Genomic DNA, 17,549 nt, shown 5'->3' with positions numbered 1-17,549 from the left:
TAAAGATATCTGAAGCAGGTGCGGACAAGAGATTGTCGCTATGCAATTTGTGGAAGCTGTGACCGGTCGTATATCTGGAGCATGATCGCAACGAAGTATAAATGCAACAGATACAGATCAAGTCCACACTTGGAGTTCAATTGCCTTCGGCATCGTGCCTGGAACCTGCAATGAGCCTGCTTTTCGTGCCGAAATAGCTGAGTTGAGGCCATGTTCAGGTATCAGTGAAACCGGATAAGGCACTTCCGACAGCTGAATCAAAACAAGTTGATGACCTCCTCCCCTTCCAAAATAATGAAAGTGGACTAAGATCACATTAGACATCGTAGAGATCGAGTGTTAGGCAAGTCGTCGGAGTATCCCATTCGATTTGACCGACACCTGTATGATCCCTGGATGAAGACGTCTCATAGGGTGCGCTGCCGGGTGTTAGGATCGTTGGCGTCCCAAGGATCCATCATCTGGTGTCTAAACTCTGAAGTGGCGAATGTCTTGCCGTCCCCTTTTGAGGTGATACGACATAGACTAGCACAGCAAGCGGTTTGTCGGGCATCATTCTCGATCTCGAGAATGGATGGGAAAATAAAGATATCGGGGAAGGTGGAACTCTCAGACAAATCCAAGGGCCAAGAAGAAAAGCGTAACTCGACACACGAGTCCAAGTCCTGCAGTGTTCCTCAAGCCGCTGTTTATTTTCTTCAACGGGACGTCAGACGACGAAGAAGCCGGGCCGACAATACCAACCGTAGACGAAAGTGCACCATTTGTCGGCAACATGAGCTGTACCGTCGACGTCGTCGCTGCATTTTGAACAGTGAGGCCAGCACTGCCAAGGGAGTTAGTCTGCCCGTCGATTGTCGAAAGGTGAGCGCTTCCGACGACTACGTTTGAGCTTCCGACAGAGATGGCAACGCCAGAAATCGTAGCCTGGTCACCAGGCTTCAAGACTGTTGTTCCAGCGACGATGCCGGCGGTACCGGTGATAGTCAAGGTCAGCTTCGCGCCTCCGACCGTCGCCAATATCGTTCCTGGAGAGGCCAACCCGCTCCCGGGCACGGCTCCCGGTCGGTTGTTTTGGGGCACAGCAACAGGAGTAGAGTTGGATTGGCGCCAAGTAAAAGTCATTGGTGATTGCAGTTCCTCCCGACTAGTTGTTGATTTAACTTCGTATGACGGAGCCTCGTGAGGTGCGTATGTAAAAGGAATTGGGGACGTAGGATCTGTACGTATAATCGTAGGTTCAGCCTTGAACGGCTGAGCAGTCGTCCGCGGCGTCGAAGGTATGGTCTCAGGAACGCCAGTTGCTGCAGGACCCGTGCTCAGTCCAGGACCAGGTTCCGCGATCTGTGGAGGAAGAGTCGCGCTCGCTGCGACCGAGGTCTCTGTGAGCGCGATCGGCGGGTCGAACAGATAATAGACTTGCTGTGCCTTTTGTCCAAGATAACCTTGCACAAAGCCGCATGTTGACCATTCTGGTTGGAGCGAAAGGACCTTCGTAGGGTATCTGTAGAGGATCATCGACACGTTAGCTTCTGGTTGTTTCGAGCATCATGAGAAAGGAGATCTCGATCGTCGATGGACTTACGCAAGGATGGGTCGGTATTGGTCTGTGATAACGGGGCACAGAATGCTTGCCAGGGGCTCCCAGCCGAACTGGCATTTGGCCTGATTCAGGTAGACTGAAGCAGCGACGGGTTCGATGAGATCGGCGTAGTTGAATGATCTAGGCGTGGGCCCATATGGGCCACCCCCCGCCATGCTGCTGACTTCCTGCGACTGCAAGGGAAGAAAGAAATTAGACATCGGTGTTCCGACAGGCTGTCCGCAAGTGTCCATTGCCACAAGATTTTCAAACGATATGTACGCCGTGCCAGAAGTGAAGGTTGTCCCCAGTGCAGTGGCTACCACTGGAGCGGTACCTGTATGCTTCGACGTGATTGTTGTATAGTTGCCACAAAGCCTATCGCCTTGTACTTCAACCGGAAAGTATACGAGGCGGACCGGACCCGCGGTGAGACTGCAGGGATAGGTGCCGATTCGCGCTCCGCAGGCGGTCGAATATGTCGTCGTGGGCTCTGGGCATCCTGGCCGACTGTATTCATATCCTGTGTGTTGATCATAAGGAATGTTGGCGTTGGCCATTTCAGTGAAAGATGAGAACGAAGACCATAATGAAGTGCAATCGGAGGAGCCGATACGGCACGTTGGGCTCGGTAGAGTGTTGACGAGCTGGTCTGTGATCGAGACTGCATACGATGTCGTCAACTGTGTGCCGGTGCTCGTCACCGTGGAAAAAGACCCGTTGAGGCGGGGATACCCATCGCACAGAGTGTATGTCGGGGTGAGTGTCTGCGTCACAACGTGAGTTGATATATAGGTTTTGGTAGAGAAGAGTTCGGTGTATGTCCCAGCGCCACCGGCGTCGCTCCAGGATATGAACTCGCTGTTACACGACACGGCAGAAGCCCAATTTGGGTCGTGAGAAGATATCGCGGTACTGTAAGTACGTTGGGGTCCGGTCGTCATGATTGCCGGTGACTTGCGAGTCGGAGTCGCATGTGTGCGATTTGGTCGATTCCACGTAGGTTTCACGTTCTGAGACGAAGTAAGTTGATGCTCCTGAGTTGCAATGAATGTCTTCCGGCCCGAACTCGTGGTTGCATGAATCGCCGGTAGAAGCAACAGCGACGCTGCTACAGTCATTATTGATCGCATCATCGTGACTCTGGTTGCTCAACAAAGCGAGACGTTGAGATGCCAATGGCGAATGCCGAACGAAGTTGACAATCAATCTCAACAGCACATTTTACACGAAACAAAAGCCTTGTCCAAGCCGCTGTCATCCGCGCGGACTAGAGTCAAGTCTCTGCGTTGTCTCCAAAAACACGAGGAGCTCGTGTGTCGATTCGAAGAAAAGTCCCCACGAAGCGGAGAGTTGGTTCCGTGAGGGTGAGACGGATGTTCATATTCACGACAATTAAGCTTGAGCGACTAGTGCATGTCTCGCTTGTCCTTCGAAACGTCCGGGATTCCAAGGATGAAGCTCACTCAATGGACGAATTCCTTCGAATCCTTCGACTACTACATATCAGGAAGTGATCAGCGCCATCGCGAAGTTTATCAACCAGCCTAGATACGGTTTGGAGCTAAAATGCGAGCAGTGCATGTCGGGTGGGAATTTCCTGTCCTTGAAGTATAGTGTGCATAGCACAACCTGCTCGACGAACAATCAACCATTAGAAGAGATTGCTCTTGAGCATGATGGGAAGGGTCTTGATTTCGACATAGGTTGTCAGGTATATTGTCGCAGTCGGGGTCCAATGCTCCGACGGAGGAGATGATGACTCATCAGAAGGGGTCGACCCGTGGATTAGTCACGCGGATCCCGCAGTGAGCAAGATCGTCGTTCTTGAATCTAACATGAACCCCACAAAGGCAAAGTCAAGACAGATCACGCACTCTTGGATCCTACCGCTTTCGGTGATGATAGTGAGCACTCGGCGCAGCGAATCGAGGTGTTCCATATGTCGCCGATGGATTTGTTCGGAGGCTTCATAGATCCAATTCCCGATCGCCGCCGCAGTCGACGGAGAGGCGAGATGAGCAGATGGGTCGCGTGCAAAACTTCTCGTCGTGACGCACTGCATCCATCAGAATATTCACATTCTGGCAAAGCGAGCCGTAGAAGGGGAAATCTAGAGCACGAAGCCCTTCAAACAATCGATGTTGGCTCGCGGAATAGTTGGCGGCCGACGGCGAGATTTGTTAATGGAGCCCGGATCTTCCCTGTCTCTTGTTCCTTGCCCAGAGAATTCAGGAAGACGGTGCATTGAGTAGTGCGCTGTACCGAACGTGCACTAGGCACGTGAGGACAGCGTGTCGGTGCCAGCCAGCACATTGCTCCGGCGATACTTGCCATGGGCGGCGACGTCACGTCATTGCCTGTCGACAGCCTCTGCTGAGGCCAACAAGGCAAGACCTGCGACATCCAGAGACTTGCTCGAGTAGATGTCCGAAGATGCGTAACTACCTAGCAGTCACCATCTCATTGTCAGCGCGAGGGTGACATCGGCATGAACAAAGTCTCCAGCGCATCAGTCCAATCCGGCCTTCCATCCTCGACAGGATCGATCGCAAAGACGAGCTCGTGCCTCGCAAAACCGGTCTCCAACCAAACATGCTCCAAGATGTGGATGACCGGCTTATGCAGGAGTTTGCCATACATGTCCCGAACGATCGGTGATCGGAAAATTTCCCTCAGCAGCCTGTACTCGACCAGCTGCCAGGCGAGGCCCTCATGGAAGAAAGACAGCGATCCGACCCAGAGGCGCTTCTGCACACCCAGGCCGCCGAGCCATTTCACCATCGGCTCCAAACCCCAGTCTAGGACGAGTTCGGCGGAGAAGCGGTTGCGTGAGTAGAAGATTGGATTGGTCAGATCGCGGACGAAGGTGCAGACTTGGGTCAGGGCGTAGTGCTGAGGGATCAATTCGGTGGTGTCGTGGATGTCGCGGAGGATGTTGCCTGAGAGGTGGTTGATGGAGAGGGTTTGGGGGTAAATCAAGACCATCTCGTAGATTGCGAGCTGCAGTTCAGTCGGGAGAGCGAGGAGCGGCGACGACCCGGGAGGTCTCCATGCAGGTGGTGAAGGACGAGAGACGGGAGGATGATGGTCCGGGACTGGAGAACAGCCTTCGTTGGAATCGGCAAGCATGGCGTATACTAGGCAGGTCCACTACGTGATGAGGTAGGATAATAGGAATACGAGGCCGATGATGAATTAAAATGTACTGTAGTGTACGTCGCCGCGATTATTACAGCGTCGATATACATTCATGTAGGCATATACATATATCGCTGTACATGTGTCGAAATGAGTAGGTGGTGTGTGCTTTGACTTTGGGAAGAATGAATCAAACATTTCCCATAGCAGAGAAGGTATCTCTGATAAGAGAAAAAGGTTTTGTTCGAAAGGATCTCTCCATGGCTGTGAGTTGGGAATTCGATCCATGGGACGAGGTCGATGAGTCAGTCAGGTGTACACGCACATCAACGCTCCAGCAGGGGCAGCCGGGTTTCACGCCGCAATGGTGCATGGCAGTGTGACTGTGTATACCTAGGTGGGTAGGAATGGGTATTCCTGGTCACAGACACGATCGCAATCCCGCATGAAACAGGGACGGAATCAAGAAATGGAGTAGTCGATGTCGTTAGCTGATGACCATGATCGTGCGTGAGAGTTCGTCATTACAGTAGATGAACGAGTCCCGAGTCCCGGTACGCATCCTCGCGATGGACGAGATGCGACTTTACGGCTTAGGACAGGCATATAACAATAGTATATCATCAAGTTGTGAACTCGACGTTCTGTGTAATGATATAGACGAGGAAATTGTTTTGCAGAAAATGGTAAAAAGGAGAGGGAAACGAGTCCAAAATATTTCCTTCGTTGATCTCATTAGAACATAGGAAGATGAGGGGGAAAAGGATCGGGTCGACAGATGTCCCGGAAAAAAACATCCCTTCACGAACGAGACATAAACCAGCTATGCTCTCTCATCTTCCTCTTGTTTTTGTTTGTCGTAGCATAAATCCCGATTCTCCTGCAATCGCCTCGCCTCATCTCGTCTCGTTTCGTCGACGAGTCCAGATCGGCGCAAAGTTCCAATCCCGGGATACATCTGGACGGTTTCCCGTGTCACAGACTTGATCGTTCCGTCATCATCTTACTGGTGTTGACGAGACACTCCTCATCATCACAATCTCAGCGCGCTTCCGCATAACTCTTTCCTTGGTCAGAACATACGTTAAAAAATCCCCCACCTCGTCTCTACGCCGCAGCGACCGGCACGCGGAACGAGTTATCGTAGGCGTGCTCGACCTCGTCGCCCTTGCGCTCCTCGTCGGCCCAGAAGCAGAAGGCGCGGAATTCGCAGCTCTGGCGCGGCGGGCCGTTGTCCTCCGGGTGGACGAAGGCCGAGTGGAGGGCCCGACGGCAGGTCGCGTCCTCGCCGGTCTCCATGCGAGTGTCGAAGCACTTGATCAGGAGGCCCTCCTCGTTGGTCATGTTGCTCGCGTACCACCATTTGTGTCCGGGCTTGTGGCGGGCTTGCCAGAGCTCCGAGTGCGGGGCGCCGGGCCCGACGAGGGCGGCCGGGTCGACCTCCATGGTCGTGAGGTCGGCGTCGGAGACGGTGTTGCCGTCCGCGATGGCGAGGGGCTCGCGGGTGACGTTGGCGATGGGCCGCCAGGTGTTGATGATGGCCCAGCGGTGGGTCTTTTCGAGACGGCGGAGGGTCTCGGCGCGGTCCTCGGGGATGCGGCCGAAGGTGTTTTGGAGGGTGGTGCCGGCGCCGTAGTAGGATTGATCTGGTAGATTGGTTAGTATTGGTGAGGGTGGGATCGATCATCAGAGGATGATGGGATGCGAAGAGAGGAATCGCATACCGACGTGACCGAATTGGGCAGTGGTCTTGTGAGGCCACTTGGTGTTTGGATCGGCGTCCGCGGGGACATCGAGGATCCTCTGGAATGGGTCATCGCGGACAATGTGGGAGAAAATGTAGACATCGGAGCAGCCCGTCCTGAAGGTCAAGTCAGCGAATGAATCGAGCATGTCACCCCGGACGCGACCTGACGAGATGGAAAGACGTACTCGCGCTTCAAAGTCTCTGTGATCTCGGCGTAAACCTCCTCGACCACTTTCGGGTCGCCGCCTTTGAGCTCCTTGTGAAGTGGCTTTTGACCGGAGATCATGGAGAAACCGTTCTTGTCCAGGGTGGGCTTGTATTCGGGAGTGGTGCGAAGGTCGTTGATGGTGACGTCGACCTTGTTGAGGGTGGTCGGGTAGCGGGCTCCACCGATGGTTCCGACCATGATGCAGACCTCTTTCACGTCGTCATGTTGATAGGCGATTTTGGCGGTGGTCGGGCCTGGAGTGAGAGGCTTGGCTGTCTCGGTCGCCATGTTTGCAGTGACGCCGGTGTGATGGGTCGTGTATGTCTAGGTGATTGGAGACCGAGGAGAAGACGTTGAGCGTGAGTGTGAAGGTGGATGAGAAAGAGAGGAAGCTCGGCGAGATTGCCGGCTCCTCGAGCATGCGGCCAATGGTGTTTATATGCATCGTCGGTCGGGTCGCGCCTATGTGCCTGCTAGTGAGAAAGGATGATGATCGTCTAGCGAGATGTATGTACATGTGACGCAGTGGGAGCGATGATCGACGACGCTTGAAATTGGCTGGTCGGGCGTGCTGGTTAACCTTTTCTGTTTAGTGGAGGAACGTGTGACGCCGCGGTTCTCGCTGCTGAGCGAGATACGAGAGACGTGAATTTGTTCTTTGAAATGTACTTTGAATGTATATCCCATACCTTCGATACATATCGTACCCTTTTCAGTCATGCATGAACGGCCTGGAGGTTTGCCGACATATCCGTGACAGAAACATCCACCTTCATTTCTCCACCACCGGGGCATCGTCAAACCCCGCGTCGGCCGACGTCACCCATTCTCATTATTTTGATTATTATTATCGAAGGGCAGACGGAAAAGCTTCCAGACACACACCGCAACAGCTGCAGGTAGAGGAGGAATTGATTCCCAGCACGAGCACATTTCCCCCCACAACACCCAGTCAAATAGCCAAATTTACCGCCAGGGCCTGAGGCAGATGAGCAGCGGAATGGAGGACATCCGTGGGCGGCGATTGAAGCAGCCGAGCGAGACGATGCCGATGATTGAGAAGAAATCTACTGAAACTTCCTCAGACGGGCGATAGTGTAGACAAACCATGCATGTACACCTGGGCAATCCCTCGATGGAAAGTTATGAACGTGCACGAGTCTTTCTTGCGAATTTATCCTTGAACGTGAGTTGTGCCAGTACCCATACGGTACTGTCCACACCTGGTCAACGCCACGAACATAACGCCGCCGATGGATGTACTGTAGATCCTCCTCCTCCTCCTGCTTCTCTCCTCCGCCGCCACCTGTTCGTCGTTCCCCGCAATTCGTACCTGCAGTGACAAGTATACGCTGATGGTGTGTGATAGGATAGAGAGTACACAGTGACCATGTACGTGCTACTGTAGCTATTTCATGCCGCGATGGTTGAGGTCTCCGGTATGCGCATAAAACCACGGGACAACGAAGACACGATGGACGATCGGTTGGGTGGTTCGGCTGACAGTTCGTCGCTCGGTGGTCGACCACGATCCTCCGTTTGCTTGCTTTCCAAGGTTGCTTTGCTTTACCGAATCCGAAACTCTCCAGGGCTGGTGTGAATTACATGCACCATGCCTATTTTGGCATTTTCACTCCCGGCTGCTGACTGTGCCGTGCTATCACGTGATTCATCTATTCCCATCGCCGGCATCTCTTCGCTTCAATCATCATGTCTCCCTTCACCATGGGTTATACGATCCTTTTCGTGACGTTCTTGTTGACGGTCTGAGACTCATCCATCGATCCGCGATATGCCCGGCCTCCTTCATGCGCGCAGGAGCCTCTGGCCGCGCGAAAAGTCGCCGAGGACAGAGCTCGAGCCCGACTCAACATTACGGACCAGGTGAAGTTCGGGACTTACGGATGGTCTCGACTATTGCTTGCGTTGTCGCATTTTCTCGTGATTATGTTTTCGCCTATCTGATGCGAAAACTCCGATACCGATTGACAGGACTCGCCAGTATCATGTGGCTACGGCACAGCTCCATTCCATGTTGAGTCATTCTCAGCCGCAAAGATGACTCGAGGACGTAAAAACACGACACAACCGGGAATATATTACACTTTCTATAAAACCTTCCAAACGCGGTCAGGAACATCATGGCCCTAGAAAGATCACATCCCTCTGGGTCACCAGACCCTAAGACCGGACCAGCGATCAGCGTCGAAATGCCTCAGCCGTCGCGCCTCTTGACGCTCCCCACGGAGTTGCAAACAACTATCTACGAAATGGCCCTCGTAGCGCCATATGCTTTCGCAGTGAACCGCATCAGCTGCGATGACTTACCAGGAAAACATGCCAAGTGGAAACGTCTCGTATCAAGTGATTTCTCTTTGACACAGGTTTGCACCTCTCTCCGCCGAATCACGTCCCGAATCTTCTACTCCCAAAACACTTTCCAGGCATACTATGGCAGCAGTTCACCTTTTCAGCCGGATCTAGATCAACGGCTTGTTGGACTGGGCTACGAGAGGCGATTCTGGATGCGCTCGCTACACCTATTCAAAGGTCTTGAGCAAGACTATTATGACTGCTATTCTATCGATGCCTTGTGCCTGCGGCGCGTCTTCCGATCGGCACTAGTTCGCGATTGCAACGCACGAGTATTTGCGCCAGGTTATTTTGCTCAAGCTTATGCGAAACGGGAGGGTCGAAAATATATTCAGGGTGAGCTGGTCTTTTATCCGGAGATCGACGAGGGCGGTTGGGATTTGACGGCCTCTTTCGAGAGGATCTATTCCACCAAAATCGATTCCTGCAAGGAGGAAAAGACCGGGGGCGAATCATCTCGCGGTGACACAGTCTCTGCTCTCGACGCATCTATCTCCGCGCGACAAGTAGATGAAAGGACTTCGACCTCCACGTCGTCTCCAAATACACATCCAGCATCGTTCTGGATCCCACAAGGTTCGATGTACTTTCGCTTAAGCCCACTCTATCTTCCCGTCAAATCCCAGGAAACTCCACTATCAGAAACTTCATCAAGCCCACCCCCTCCCTCCCGAACCACGACCACAGCGATTCTCAACAGCCAAACACCCCAATCATCCTCATCATCGCCACCACCTCCACCACCTCCACCACGCCTCTTCACCCTCCCTGTCGAACTCCAGCTCATTATTTACGAGTACGTCCTGCTCGCGCCTCACGCCTGGGCGATCAACTACATCGACTGCTACCCGCTCCTCGCAGAAGACGCGTGGCAGCGCCTGAAACCTCACCACGTGGCCCTCACCCAAGTCTGCCGCGACCTCCGACCTCTGACATCCTGGCTGTTCTACTCGAAGAATCGATTCCAGATGTCGTACGGATATCGCTCACCCTTCAACCCCCGCGCGAAGAAATGGCTCGCGGGGCTGGGTTTTGCCCAGCGGTTCTGGATGCGGGAGGTCCGGCTATTCGATGACACGGGTTATCCGAGGGATCGGCATCATCGCGTCCTCGAGCGGTTTCCCTCGTTCCAGGAGTTTGGCTGGAGGGTGGAGACGAGACTGGTGTCACGGGTGGGCGTCGACCGGCGTGGGAGGCCTCAAAGCTCGACGTACAGGGTTGGGGGGTTGACCTTTTATCCTCCGCGAGTTGGAGCAGGAGGAGGAGGTGGTGAGGAAGGGATGGAGGAGGAGATGGATTGGACGGATGCGTTGAAGACGGTGTTTTGGGAAGATCAAGGCGACCGTGATGTGGTGCCCTGAAGTTTACTTATTATTCGGGAATACATGTAATGATTTGGGGCATTTGTGTTGTACCTGCTCAGGGAGATAGGAACAGGTATGGCTTCCGTTGTATTCGAGTCTGTGTCCGAACGCTGCCGCAGCATATCCGCAGTTCACCATCTGCATTCAATCATTCCTTCCTTCCTCTACACTGCCGTCTCATCGCCGGATGATATGTATCCCTCCTGCCCCGAACTTATAAATCCCCTGTTGTACGGACGAAGATCTCGCCCGGAGCGATAGCTGCGAACACTGCGATCTTCAGAAGTGGAAGACCAGGGACCACCGGCGCTCGCGTGTCAGCATACACACACAGGACCGTGAGGACCCAGAGGCCGGAGAAATCCCAGGCCAGGGCTGAAATCAGGGCGCAGGTTTTAAACTTTCCGCGTTCCGCCCGCTGATTCGCTCGGGGCCGCCCGAGGCTGAAAGTCAACGACGCACTCTGGCCCGCTTTGCCTTGCTGTCGGTCTCGCATTGCAAACATCGTTTCGAGACAGAAGCACACAGAACGGCTCGATCGTACCTAGAATGGCAGCGCGTCGTTTCCACGATCTGCAGGAATCTAGGAAATGCGATTCAGGAAGAAGAGAATAAGGACCATTCCCGGGAGCCCGGATTGGCCGTCGTCGCCCGAGGAGGCGGTACACGTTTTCCCGCGTCTTGTTATTATAAACCGGCGACGGAAAGGCCATACGTACTAACGGCGTGTGGCTAGTGGACATTCCCTGATCCTTTCGCCGGCGTGCTGGCTTGCTTGTTAGTCCGAGCGTGGGATCTTCAGGCGTGCCATCGCCTTGGATGCTCGTGCACGCAAGCATGGCTATATCGCTGACCTGCATATATCCTCGGACGGGGCGCCGTGCATGAGGGCGCGATGTCGCGTTTCGCATTTCCTCGTCTTCCAAGCTGTGTTCTTCTCCTCCCGGTTTTGTATTCTGAGTGACGATTAAGGGTTTTTTTCCCTTCATTTGCAACTATGCGGTACACTTCGCTGGCGACGGTATGCTGTCTGATCACGGCTGGAAGCGCTTCCAATGTGACGACGACAACGAAACAAAAGACGACGTCGATCGCTATCGCAGACCATATCAATCATGGACTCGGCATCACAGAGACGGCTCGGGATCCCACGACCACAACATCACACCTCGCTAGCTCAGAGAAATCATCCAACGCAACCAGCAGTGTGGTAGTTCCAACAAAGACCTCTTCGCAAAATTCGCGCTCTTCTCGGGTCACAACCAAGAAGACGTCGCACACCACAGACCGTCCTCTGTCAATCAAGAGCTCGTCAACTTCTGAGGACCGTTATGCATTCACCCTCGATACGTCCGATTATGGACCCAGACCGACCTTCGAGCCTTGGACGGTGCCAGCCAGCGGTAGCGGTAAGAACGGTTCGTACGAGATACTCCCCATAAATTGTCGCTGACCATTTGTCATACAGGCCACAAATACGCGAGTAGATGCAATATGGAGTCGCTGAGTTACAGCGCCATAATCGGTCAAACGTACGGCACGGCCTTCGCGAATACGACCTATCAGCCGTGGACCAGCTACACGGCGTCTATTACGACCCTTTGTGACGGACACAAGCGCGTGGTTGGCCGTCCCACAGCCGTCACCAGCAGTCGGTCTACCCGCGTCTCCAACGCCTACACTGTTTACACGACGCAACCTCCGAGCTGCACGATACCCGTGACCGACTGCTCGCGGCTCATCACGGAATATCAATCGAGCCGCAGCGCTTGGGATGGACAGAACGACTATCCCCTGTCGCCCGCCTGTTCCGTCACTGACATGAATGCCGATGTCTGCGGAGCATGCCAAGTCGTCGGCGGGTCCGTTGAGATGCTCTACTTCCCAGTTCCGGCGAGCGCTGCCTCGCGGGATATGTGTGCCACAACTCCTGGTGGGAGGACAGTTTGCCCATTTGGAGCAACCGTCACTCCCACCGCCAAGATCACCACGAGCAATCCGCTCGTGAGGCCGACGTGCACCTATATCCCACAGAACTTGACCAAGACTACTGACTCTGGTAAGGCTCTGTCTCTCACAGTTCGATTTGCACACATCAGATTGACGAAAACATATTTCTAGGACCTTTCGTGGTGTCCGACGGTCACACCTTCTATGAAAATCGCGTCTATCTGAAATATGAGACTGCATATGCCTCCAACGAATGTGGGCGTGTCGGTTCCAATTATGCCGGAGGATACATCACCCTCGCATCCAGCGATGTCTATTCCATGAGCGGGTATCACTACTTCCTCTCAATGGATGCGTACAAATTCAATTTCGCGGATTTGAACTCCATGGTCCCGGCCAGCGCTTTCACCGCCATGTTTGACTGTCAACGTGGCGGCGCAAGCTACCAACTAGGCAACGGCGTCACCATGACCGGCTTCGACAAACTCAACGGGGATCCCGTCCAGGGTTTCTGCTCAATCTACATCGACAGTGATTATCGGCCGGTTCTGCCTGTCCCTCCTGCCATGCGCGCCCTGGATCCTAAATGGGCCTCCTGCAATCTTGGCCTCGGCGGTCTGTTCGACCCTCCGATTGCGCTCCAGCCTGCCTCAGCCGCCGCATCCGCGACCCTGCCTGCGGGCCTCGCCGGTCAGCCTACTGCCGCGCCCGCTTCGATCCCAACTTCTGTGCGCCCAGCCACAACCGTACACTGGGTCAATCCAGTCAATCCGTTAACACCTGAAACAAAGACTGCTATATCGCCCTTCCAGTTCACTGGACTGTTGCCGACACTCATCCAGTCCACCGCGGCTGCTGCAGTAGCGACAGATGCACCTCCCAAGGATTCTGCACCGGCCGCGGATAACTTGCAGAGACCTACTCAGGACGTTCCGCAAGATGGGGCAGGCGATACCGCGAGTCCGACTTTCAGATTTGATCCGATCGTGACGACTGCTGCAGCCCAGATCGATTCCGATCCGAGCGTAACCACCGCGACGACAACACTATCCCAAGTCGTTTTCACCGTGACCAAGGGCGCTCAGCAGCAGACCATCACTGCCATCGCCGGCGCCGCGGGTGGAGGCAATAGCCCCGTCATCATCATCGGAAGCAAGACTCTGTCCGCCGGTGGATCCGCGGCCACCATCGCTGGAAACACCTTTACCGCTGCAGCAAACGGCATCGTGGTGAACAGCCAGAGCACCCTCCAACTCACCCAAGCCACCAACCTGATCATCGACTCGATCGTCTCCACCGCGACCCTCACACAAGCCATCCTCACCCTCCCCACACCAAACAACCAAGCCGGCAACAACAACAAACCTCCCATCACCGCCCTCGCCACGACCAACGCATCAGGCTCCCCCATCATCGTCATCAACAAGAAGACGACCCTGACGCCCAACGGCCCTCCCATCACCCTCGCCGATGGCTCCGTCCTCCAAGCCAGCACCACCATCACCGGCACAGATCCCACCGCCAAACAAAGCCCAGTCCTCATCATCAACGGCACGCGGACGATCACCTTGTCCGCGACAACAAGCCTCGTCCACAAAACTTCCGTCAAAGCCATACCCACGACCTCGCCGACGAAGACCAAGGCGAGCACCTCTTCCGCAAAGACGACGACATCTCCCAGCTCGGTCGCCGCAACGACAGCTCCAACCACCGTCGTCCCCGCGAGTATCCTCCCGACGACGACGACGACCGCAACGACCGGAGGCGCGCCCCGCCTCAGTCCACCTTTCGCATGGCGATGGTGAACGGAATGTTTTTTCCCGCCATTCCTCCCCTACGTTTATTCGTCCCGAGGCGCTTCGGCCCACTCGGTGGAAAAAAGCATCCGTCGAAAGGATCCCTCCATTCCTCTGCGTCGTCATCGTCCTTTCGCCACGAGCGATTTTTTTTTCTCCTTCTTTATCCCCCCCTTCTGCTGGCCTTCACGGGACAAGCGGGGCCGGAGAATGATAATTCTATACAGGAGTCTTTCGGCTCGGGGAAGGGATTTCGATTTGAATATTTGTATTATGAAGAAAGGGCAGTAGACGACGGGATTTTTTCTCCCGTTGGGGGGTGGGCTGAGGAGGAGGATACAGGGGGCGTCGATCACAATGATGATGATGATGATGATGGCGTTGACTGGATCGCCTGGATATTCCTCTGGGAGGAAGGGGACATGTAATAGATGGTTTAGAATTCGATTTAGAGATTCGGGAAAGGAGGAGGGAATCTTTTTTCTGTTTTTTGTTATTTTACTATCTATTTGAGGTGATTCAGGATTGGCCCGAGGGGAGGCGGTCCGCACGCGAGCTATCCATCCCCCTCTCTCCTTCTCTATCCGAATGTTCCATACGCAGGGGTGGGGATACAAAGGACGGTGGTGGGAATTTGCTCCTCTCGGGATCGGAGAGGTTTTCTTAGGGGATTGTGTTCTCATTCCATGATGATGTTTCTAGACATGACATTCGAGGTCGCGGATCAAACATGGCACGGACGCCATCCGTCCATGGTCCTCCTCGTTTCCTTCCGCCACCATCTCCTCCTCGAAATATACCCCGCTCCCGGGCGGAAAATGCCCTCCCCCTATTCATCGATCGATCCCCTCCCCGATATCTAGTAATGCCCCGCGCCGCCACCGCCGAAGATCTTGCCCACGCTGAGGACAAAGTCCTTCAGTTTCATGAAATCCACCGTGCCCAGGCCGGTGGCCGGGTCCCAGCCGACGGTGGCGTTCCAGGTGGCGTAGGGGATGATGCCGGCGCCCGGCACCGGCCGGCCCGTCTGCAGGTTCACGCCCTGGCAGCCGAGGGCGGCGCCGCGGGTGACGTCGACGATGCCCGGGGAGCGCAGGGCCGCGGCGGCGTACAGCAGCGGGTTGATGAAGCCCACGCTGGGCTGGCCGGCGCGGAAGCGGGCGTCGTTGAGCAGGGCGACCAGGGCGGCGACGACGGGCGAGGCGGCGGAGGTGCCGCCGTTGGCCTGGATGGTGCCGTTGATGGCGGTGGCGTAGTAGGGGTAGAGGGAGTGGGCGGAGATGTCCGGGAAGCCGCGGCCCGCGAAGTCGGTGTAGTTGTTGGACGAGTAGTACTGCTTGGTCTCCGGGCTGATGTATCGGCTCAGGTAGGTCTGCACGGCGAGTTTCTGGTACAGCGGCTGCGGGAAGTAGTTGGAGAAACCGCCGCTGCTGGCGTTCCAGGCCTCGACCGGGTCGAGGAACTGCGTGCCGCCGACGGCGGTGATGTACGGGCATGTGCCGGGGAACTGGGGCGTGAATTGCGGTTGGAAGGGCGCGGCGTTGTTGCGGCAGACGGCGCCGACGCCCTCGTCGCCGGAGCTCTCGAGGACAGTGCGGCCGCGGAGGCCCATGAGGCCGATTTGGTTGCAGACGCGGCGGGCGTAGCGCTCGGGCACGGTGTTTTCGTGGTCGCCGTAGCTGTTGGTGATGACGTAGGGCAGTTTGGAGTTGGGTTGCGAGAGGAGGTATTGGTAGAATTCGAGGTAGGGTTCGTTGGTGTTCTGGGCCTGCGTCGGGGAGAGGAGGTCGGGTTGGAAGGGAGGCGAGCCGCCGGTGATGTAGGAGTAGACGGGGAGGCCGGCGACGAGACCGATGATGTTTTGGACATCGAGGTTGGCTTCGCCGTCGGCTTCGGTCAGAGGGTCCTGGTTGTCGACGCCTCCGTTGATCAGGGCGAGGTTGGTGAAGTTCTGAGAGGGGAGGCCGAAAGTCTTCTCGAAGAGCGCCAGGTCGGAGTATGAAGCACTCTGGTTCAGGAAGTTGCTGAAAGCGACGGTGCTGCCCGCCTTGGGGTCTGGCTTGTAGCCGACCGTGTTGTACAACTGCTGGAAGCATTTCGGGCCCAGCAGAGTGTACTGCCGACCGCTCCGCGAGACGTATGTGTATGTGCAGGAAGGATCGATGGGAGAAGCACGCTTGGAGAGCTCGTCCTCGGTGTCCGGGTTCTGCAGGCGGAAGGCATCGAGGGCCTCCATCGGGATGCCGATGTGGTTGCGTTGCGGCTTGATGTTGCCGAAGTAGACCGTCGGTGTGATGACGTCGATGTAGTCGGCGAGGTTGTCGGGGACGGAGTAGGACTGCGTGCGGAGACGGAGATCGTCATCTTTGGCGAAGACGGCGAATCTGGTGTCCAGGAGAGCATTGGCCTTTCCGACGGTGCTGGTGAAGGAGATGACGCCGTCCGCGGCAGAGTTGATGGTGGCGCCGCCCTTCTCGAGCCATTGGCGGACGCTGTTCAACGCAGCGCTGGAAGGTGCAAAGACTTTGCTCACTCCATCAATATCGAGGTACTGCCCGTACTTCGGGCTCCCAGGGGTGGAGACGGAGGTGAGAAGAGTCTCAAGCTGGTCGATGTTCTGGTATGAACTGGAGGAAAGATCCCATGTCAGCAGGATTCGCTTTAGTGAATCTCCAAGGTCAGGATCTGCCTCTTGTCACTCACAGTGAAACCTGGAGGGTGATGGGAGCATCGTCCGAGACAGCAATGGAAGTTTCCTTCCAACCAAGCGGCAGTGAAGCCACAGACTCATGCACCGCCGCCAGGGCGTGCACAGCCAACGAGAGCAGAACCGCGTGCGACAACATAGTGTACCTCTTGAGCCGAACGTTTCCGCTTCGATCCAAGAAACAAGACTAGGATTTACAACAAAAAGGCGTGAAGGGGAAATCGAACAGATGCGGAACCGGGCTGCAATAAATAAGACATTGGGGCGTCGAGGAGGAAAAGCTTGGATCGACGAAACAAGCTCCACCATAGGGAAAGAGGAAGCTCGGCGAGCTGTCCTGATCGGTTCGGTCCATGCGTGGTGCCTGCATGATCCCCGAATGCTACCTGCATGCAGTTCCTGAGGGGGGATGTGTGTGTGTGTGTGCAGCAACAGAGTGAGGGAGATAGATGGGAAAGTGAACGTGATCATGTGGAGGAAGCGGAGCAGGCCTATTCCATCATTTCATCATCACAGACATTGCCTAGTAAATGGCGAACGAGGAGGAGGCATGACGAGCGGCGATTGGCGGGCATGAGGATTAGATACGGGTTGGTCCCGCGCCACATTTGCGATTAAGCTTCTTCTACGGGGGTGCCGAGAAAGTGCTTATCGTGTGGTGCAATCCATCCACGTCGAACA

The 17,549-nt window shown here is 55.2% G+C and overlaps 6 protein-coding genes across 6 annotated transcripts; 1 reads left to right on the top strand and 5 right to left on the bottom strand.

Moving 5' to 3' along the window:
- Window positions 1-609: 609 nt before the first annotated feature.
- On the bottom strand, window positions 610-2,703 carry K489DRAFT_407356 (uncharacterized protein; the record flags this gene model as incomplete). The annotated part of the gene is made up of 2 exons (XM_033607356.1): window positions 610-1,504; window positions 1,586-2,703. The coding sequence occupies 2 exons, from the start codon at window positions 2,701-2,703 to the stop codon at window positions 610-612; spliced, it is 2,013 nt and encodes a 670-aa protein (XP_033463676.1).
- Window positions 2,704-4,051: 1,348 nt separating this feature from the next.
- Window positions 4,052-4,714, bottom strand: K489DRAFT_367830 (uncharacterized protein; the record flags this gene model as incomplete). Its single annotated transcript, XM_033602895.1, has 1 exon — window positions 4,052-4,714. One exon carries the CDS (start codon window positions 4,712-4,714, stop codon window positions 4,052-4,054), a length of 663 nt encoding a protein of 220 aa, XP_033463675.1.
- Window positions 4,715-5,770: 1,056 nt separating this feature from the next.
- Window positions 5,771-7,128, bottom strand: K489DRAFT_121717 (uncharacterized protein). The gene is made up of 3 exons (XM_033598972.1): window positions 6,656-7,128; window positions 6,448-6,584; window positions 5,771-6,369 (listed from the first exon to the last, which is right to left on the bottom strand). Exons 1-3 carry the CDS (start codon window positions 6,964-6,966, stop codon window positions 5,831-5,833), a joined length of 987 nt encoding a protein of 328 aa, XP_033463674.1. The 5' UTR covers window positions 6,967-7,128; the 3' UTR covers window positions 5,771-5,830.
- Window positions 7,129-8,412: 1,284 nt separating this feature from the next.
- Window positions 8,413-10,579, top strand: K489DRAFT_377070 (uncharacterized protein). The gene has a single exon (XM_033604074.1). The coding sequence runs from the start codon at window positions 8,820-8,822 to the stop codon at window positions 10,410-10,412; it is 1,593 nt and encodes a 530-aa protein (XP_033463673.1). The 5' UTR covers window positions 8,413-8,819; the 3' UTR covers window positions 10,413-10,579.
- Window positions 10,580-14,226: 3,647 nt separating this feature from the next.
- Window positions 14,227-14,932, bottom strand: K489DRAFT_121458 (uncharacterized protein). Its single transcript, XM_033598969.1, has one exon. The coding sequence runs from the start codon at window positions 14,842-14,844 to the stop codon at window positions 14,284-14,286; it is 561 nt and encodes a 186-aa protein (XP_033463672.1). The 5' UTR covers window positions 14,845-14,932; the 3' UTR covers window positions 14,227-14,283.
- Window positions 14,933-15,020: 88 nt separating this feature from the next.
- On the bottom strand, window positions 15,021-17,007 carry K489DRAFT_351345 (Tripeptidyl-peptidase sed4; the record flags this gene model as incomplete). The annotated part of the gene is made up of 2 exons (XM_033602442.1): window positions 15,021-16,788; window positions 16,865-17,007. 2 exons carry the CDS (start codon window positions 17,005-17,007, stop codon window positions 15,021-15,023), a joined length of 1,911 nt encoding a protein of 636 aa, XP_033463671.1.
- Between the last annotated feature and the right edge of the window lie 542 nt (window positions 17,008-17,549).

This window comes from Dissoconium aciculare (genome assembly GCF_010015565.1).
Source record: "Dissoconium aciculare CBS 342.82 unplaced genomic scaffold K489scaffold_2, whole genome shotgun sequence".
In the NCBI taxonomy this organism is placed as follows: domain Eukaryota; kingdom Fungi; phylum Ascomycota; class Dothideomycetes; order Mycosphaerellales; family Dissoconiaceae; genus Dissoconium; species Dissoconium aciculare.
The sequence above is the reverse complement of the archived record's forward strand: the minus strand, read 5'-3'. Positions and strand labels throughout refer to the sequence as shown.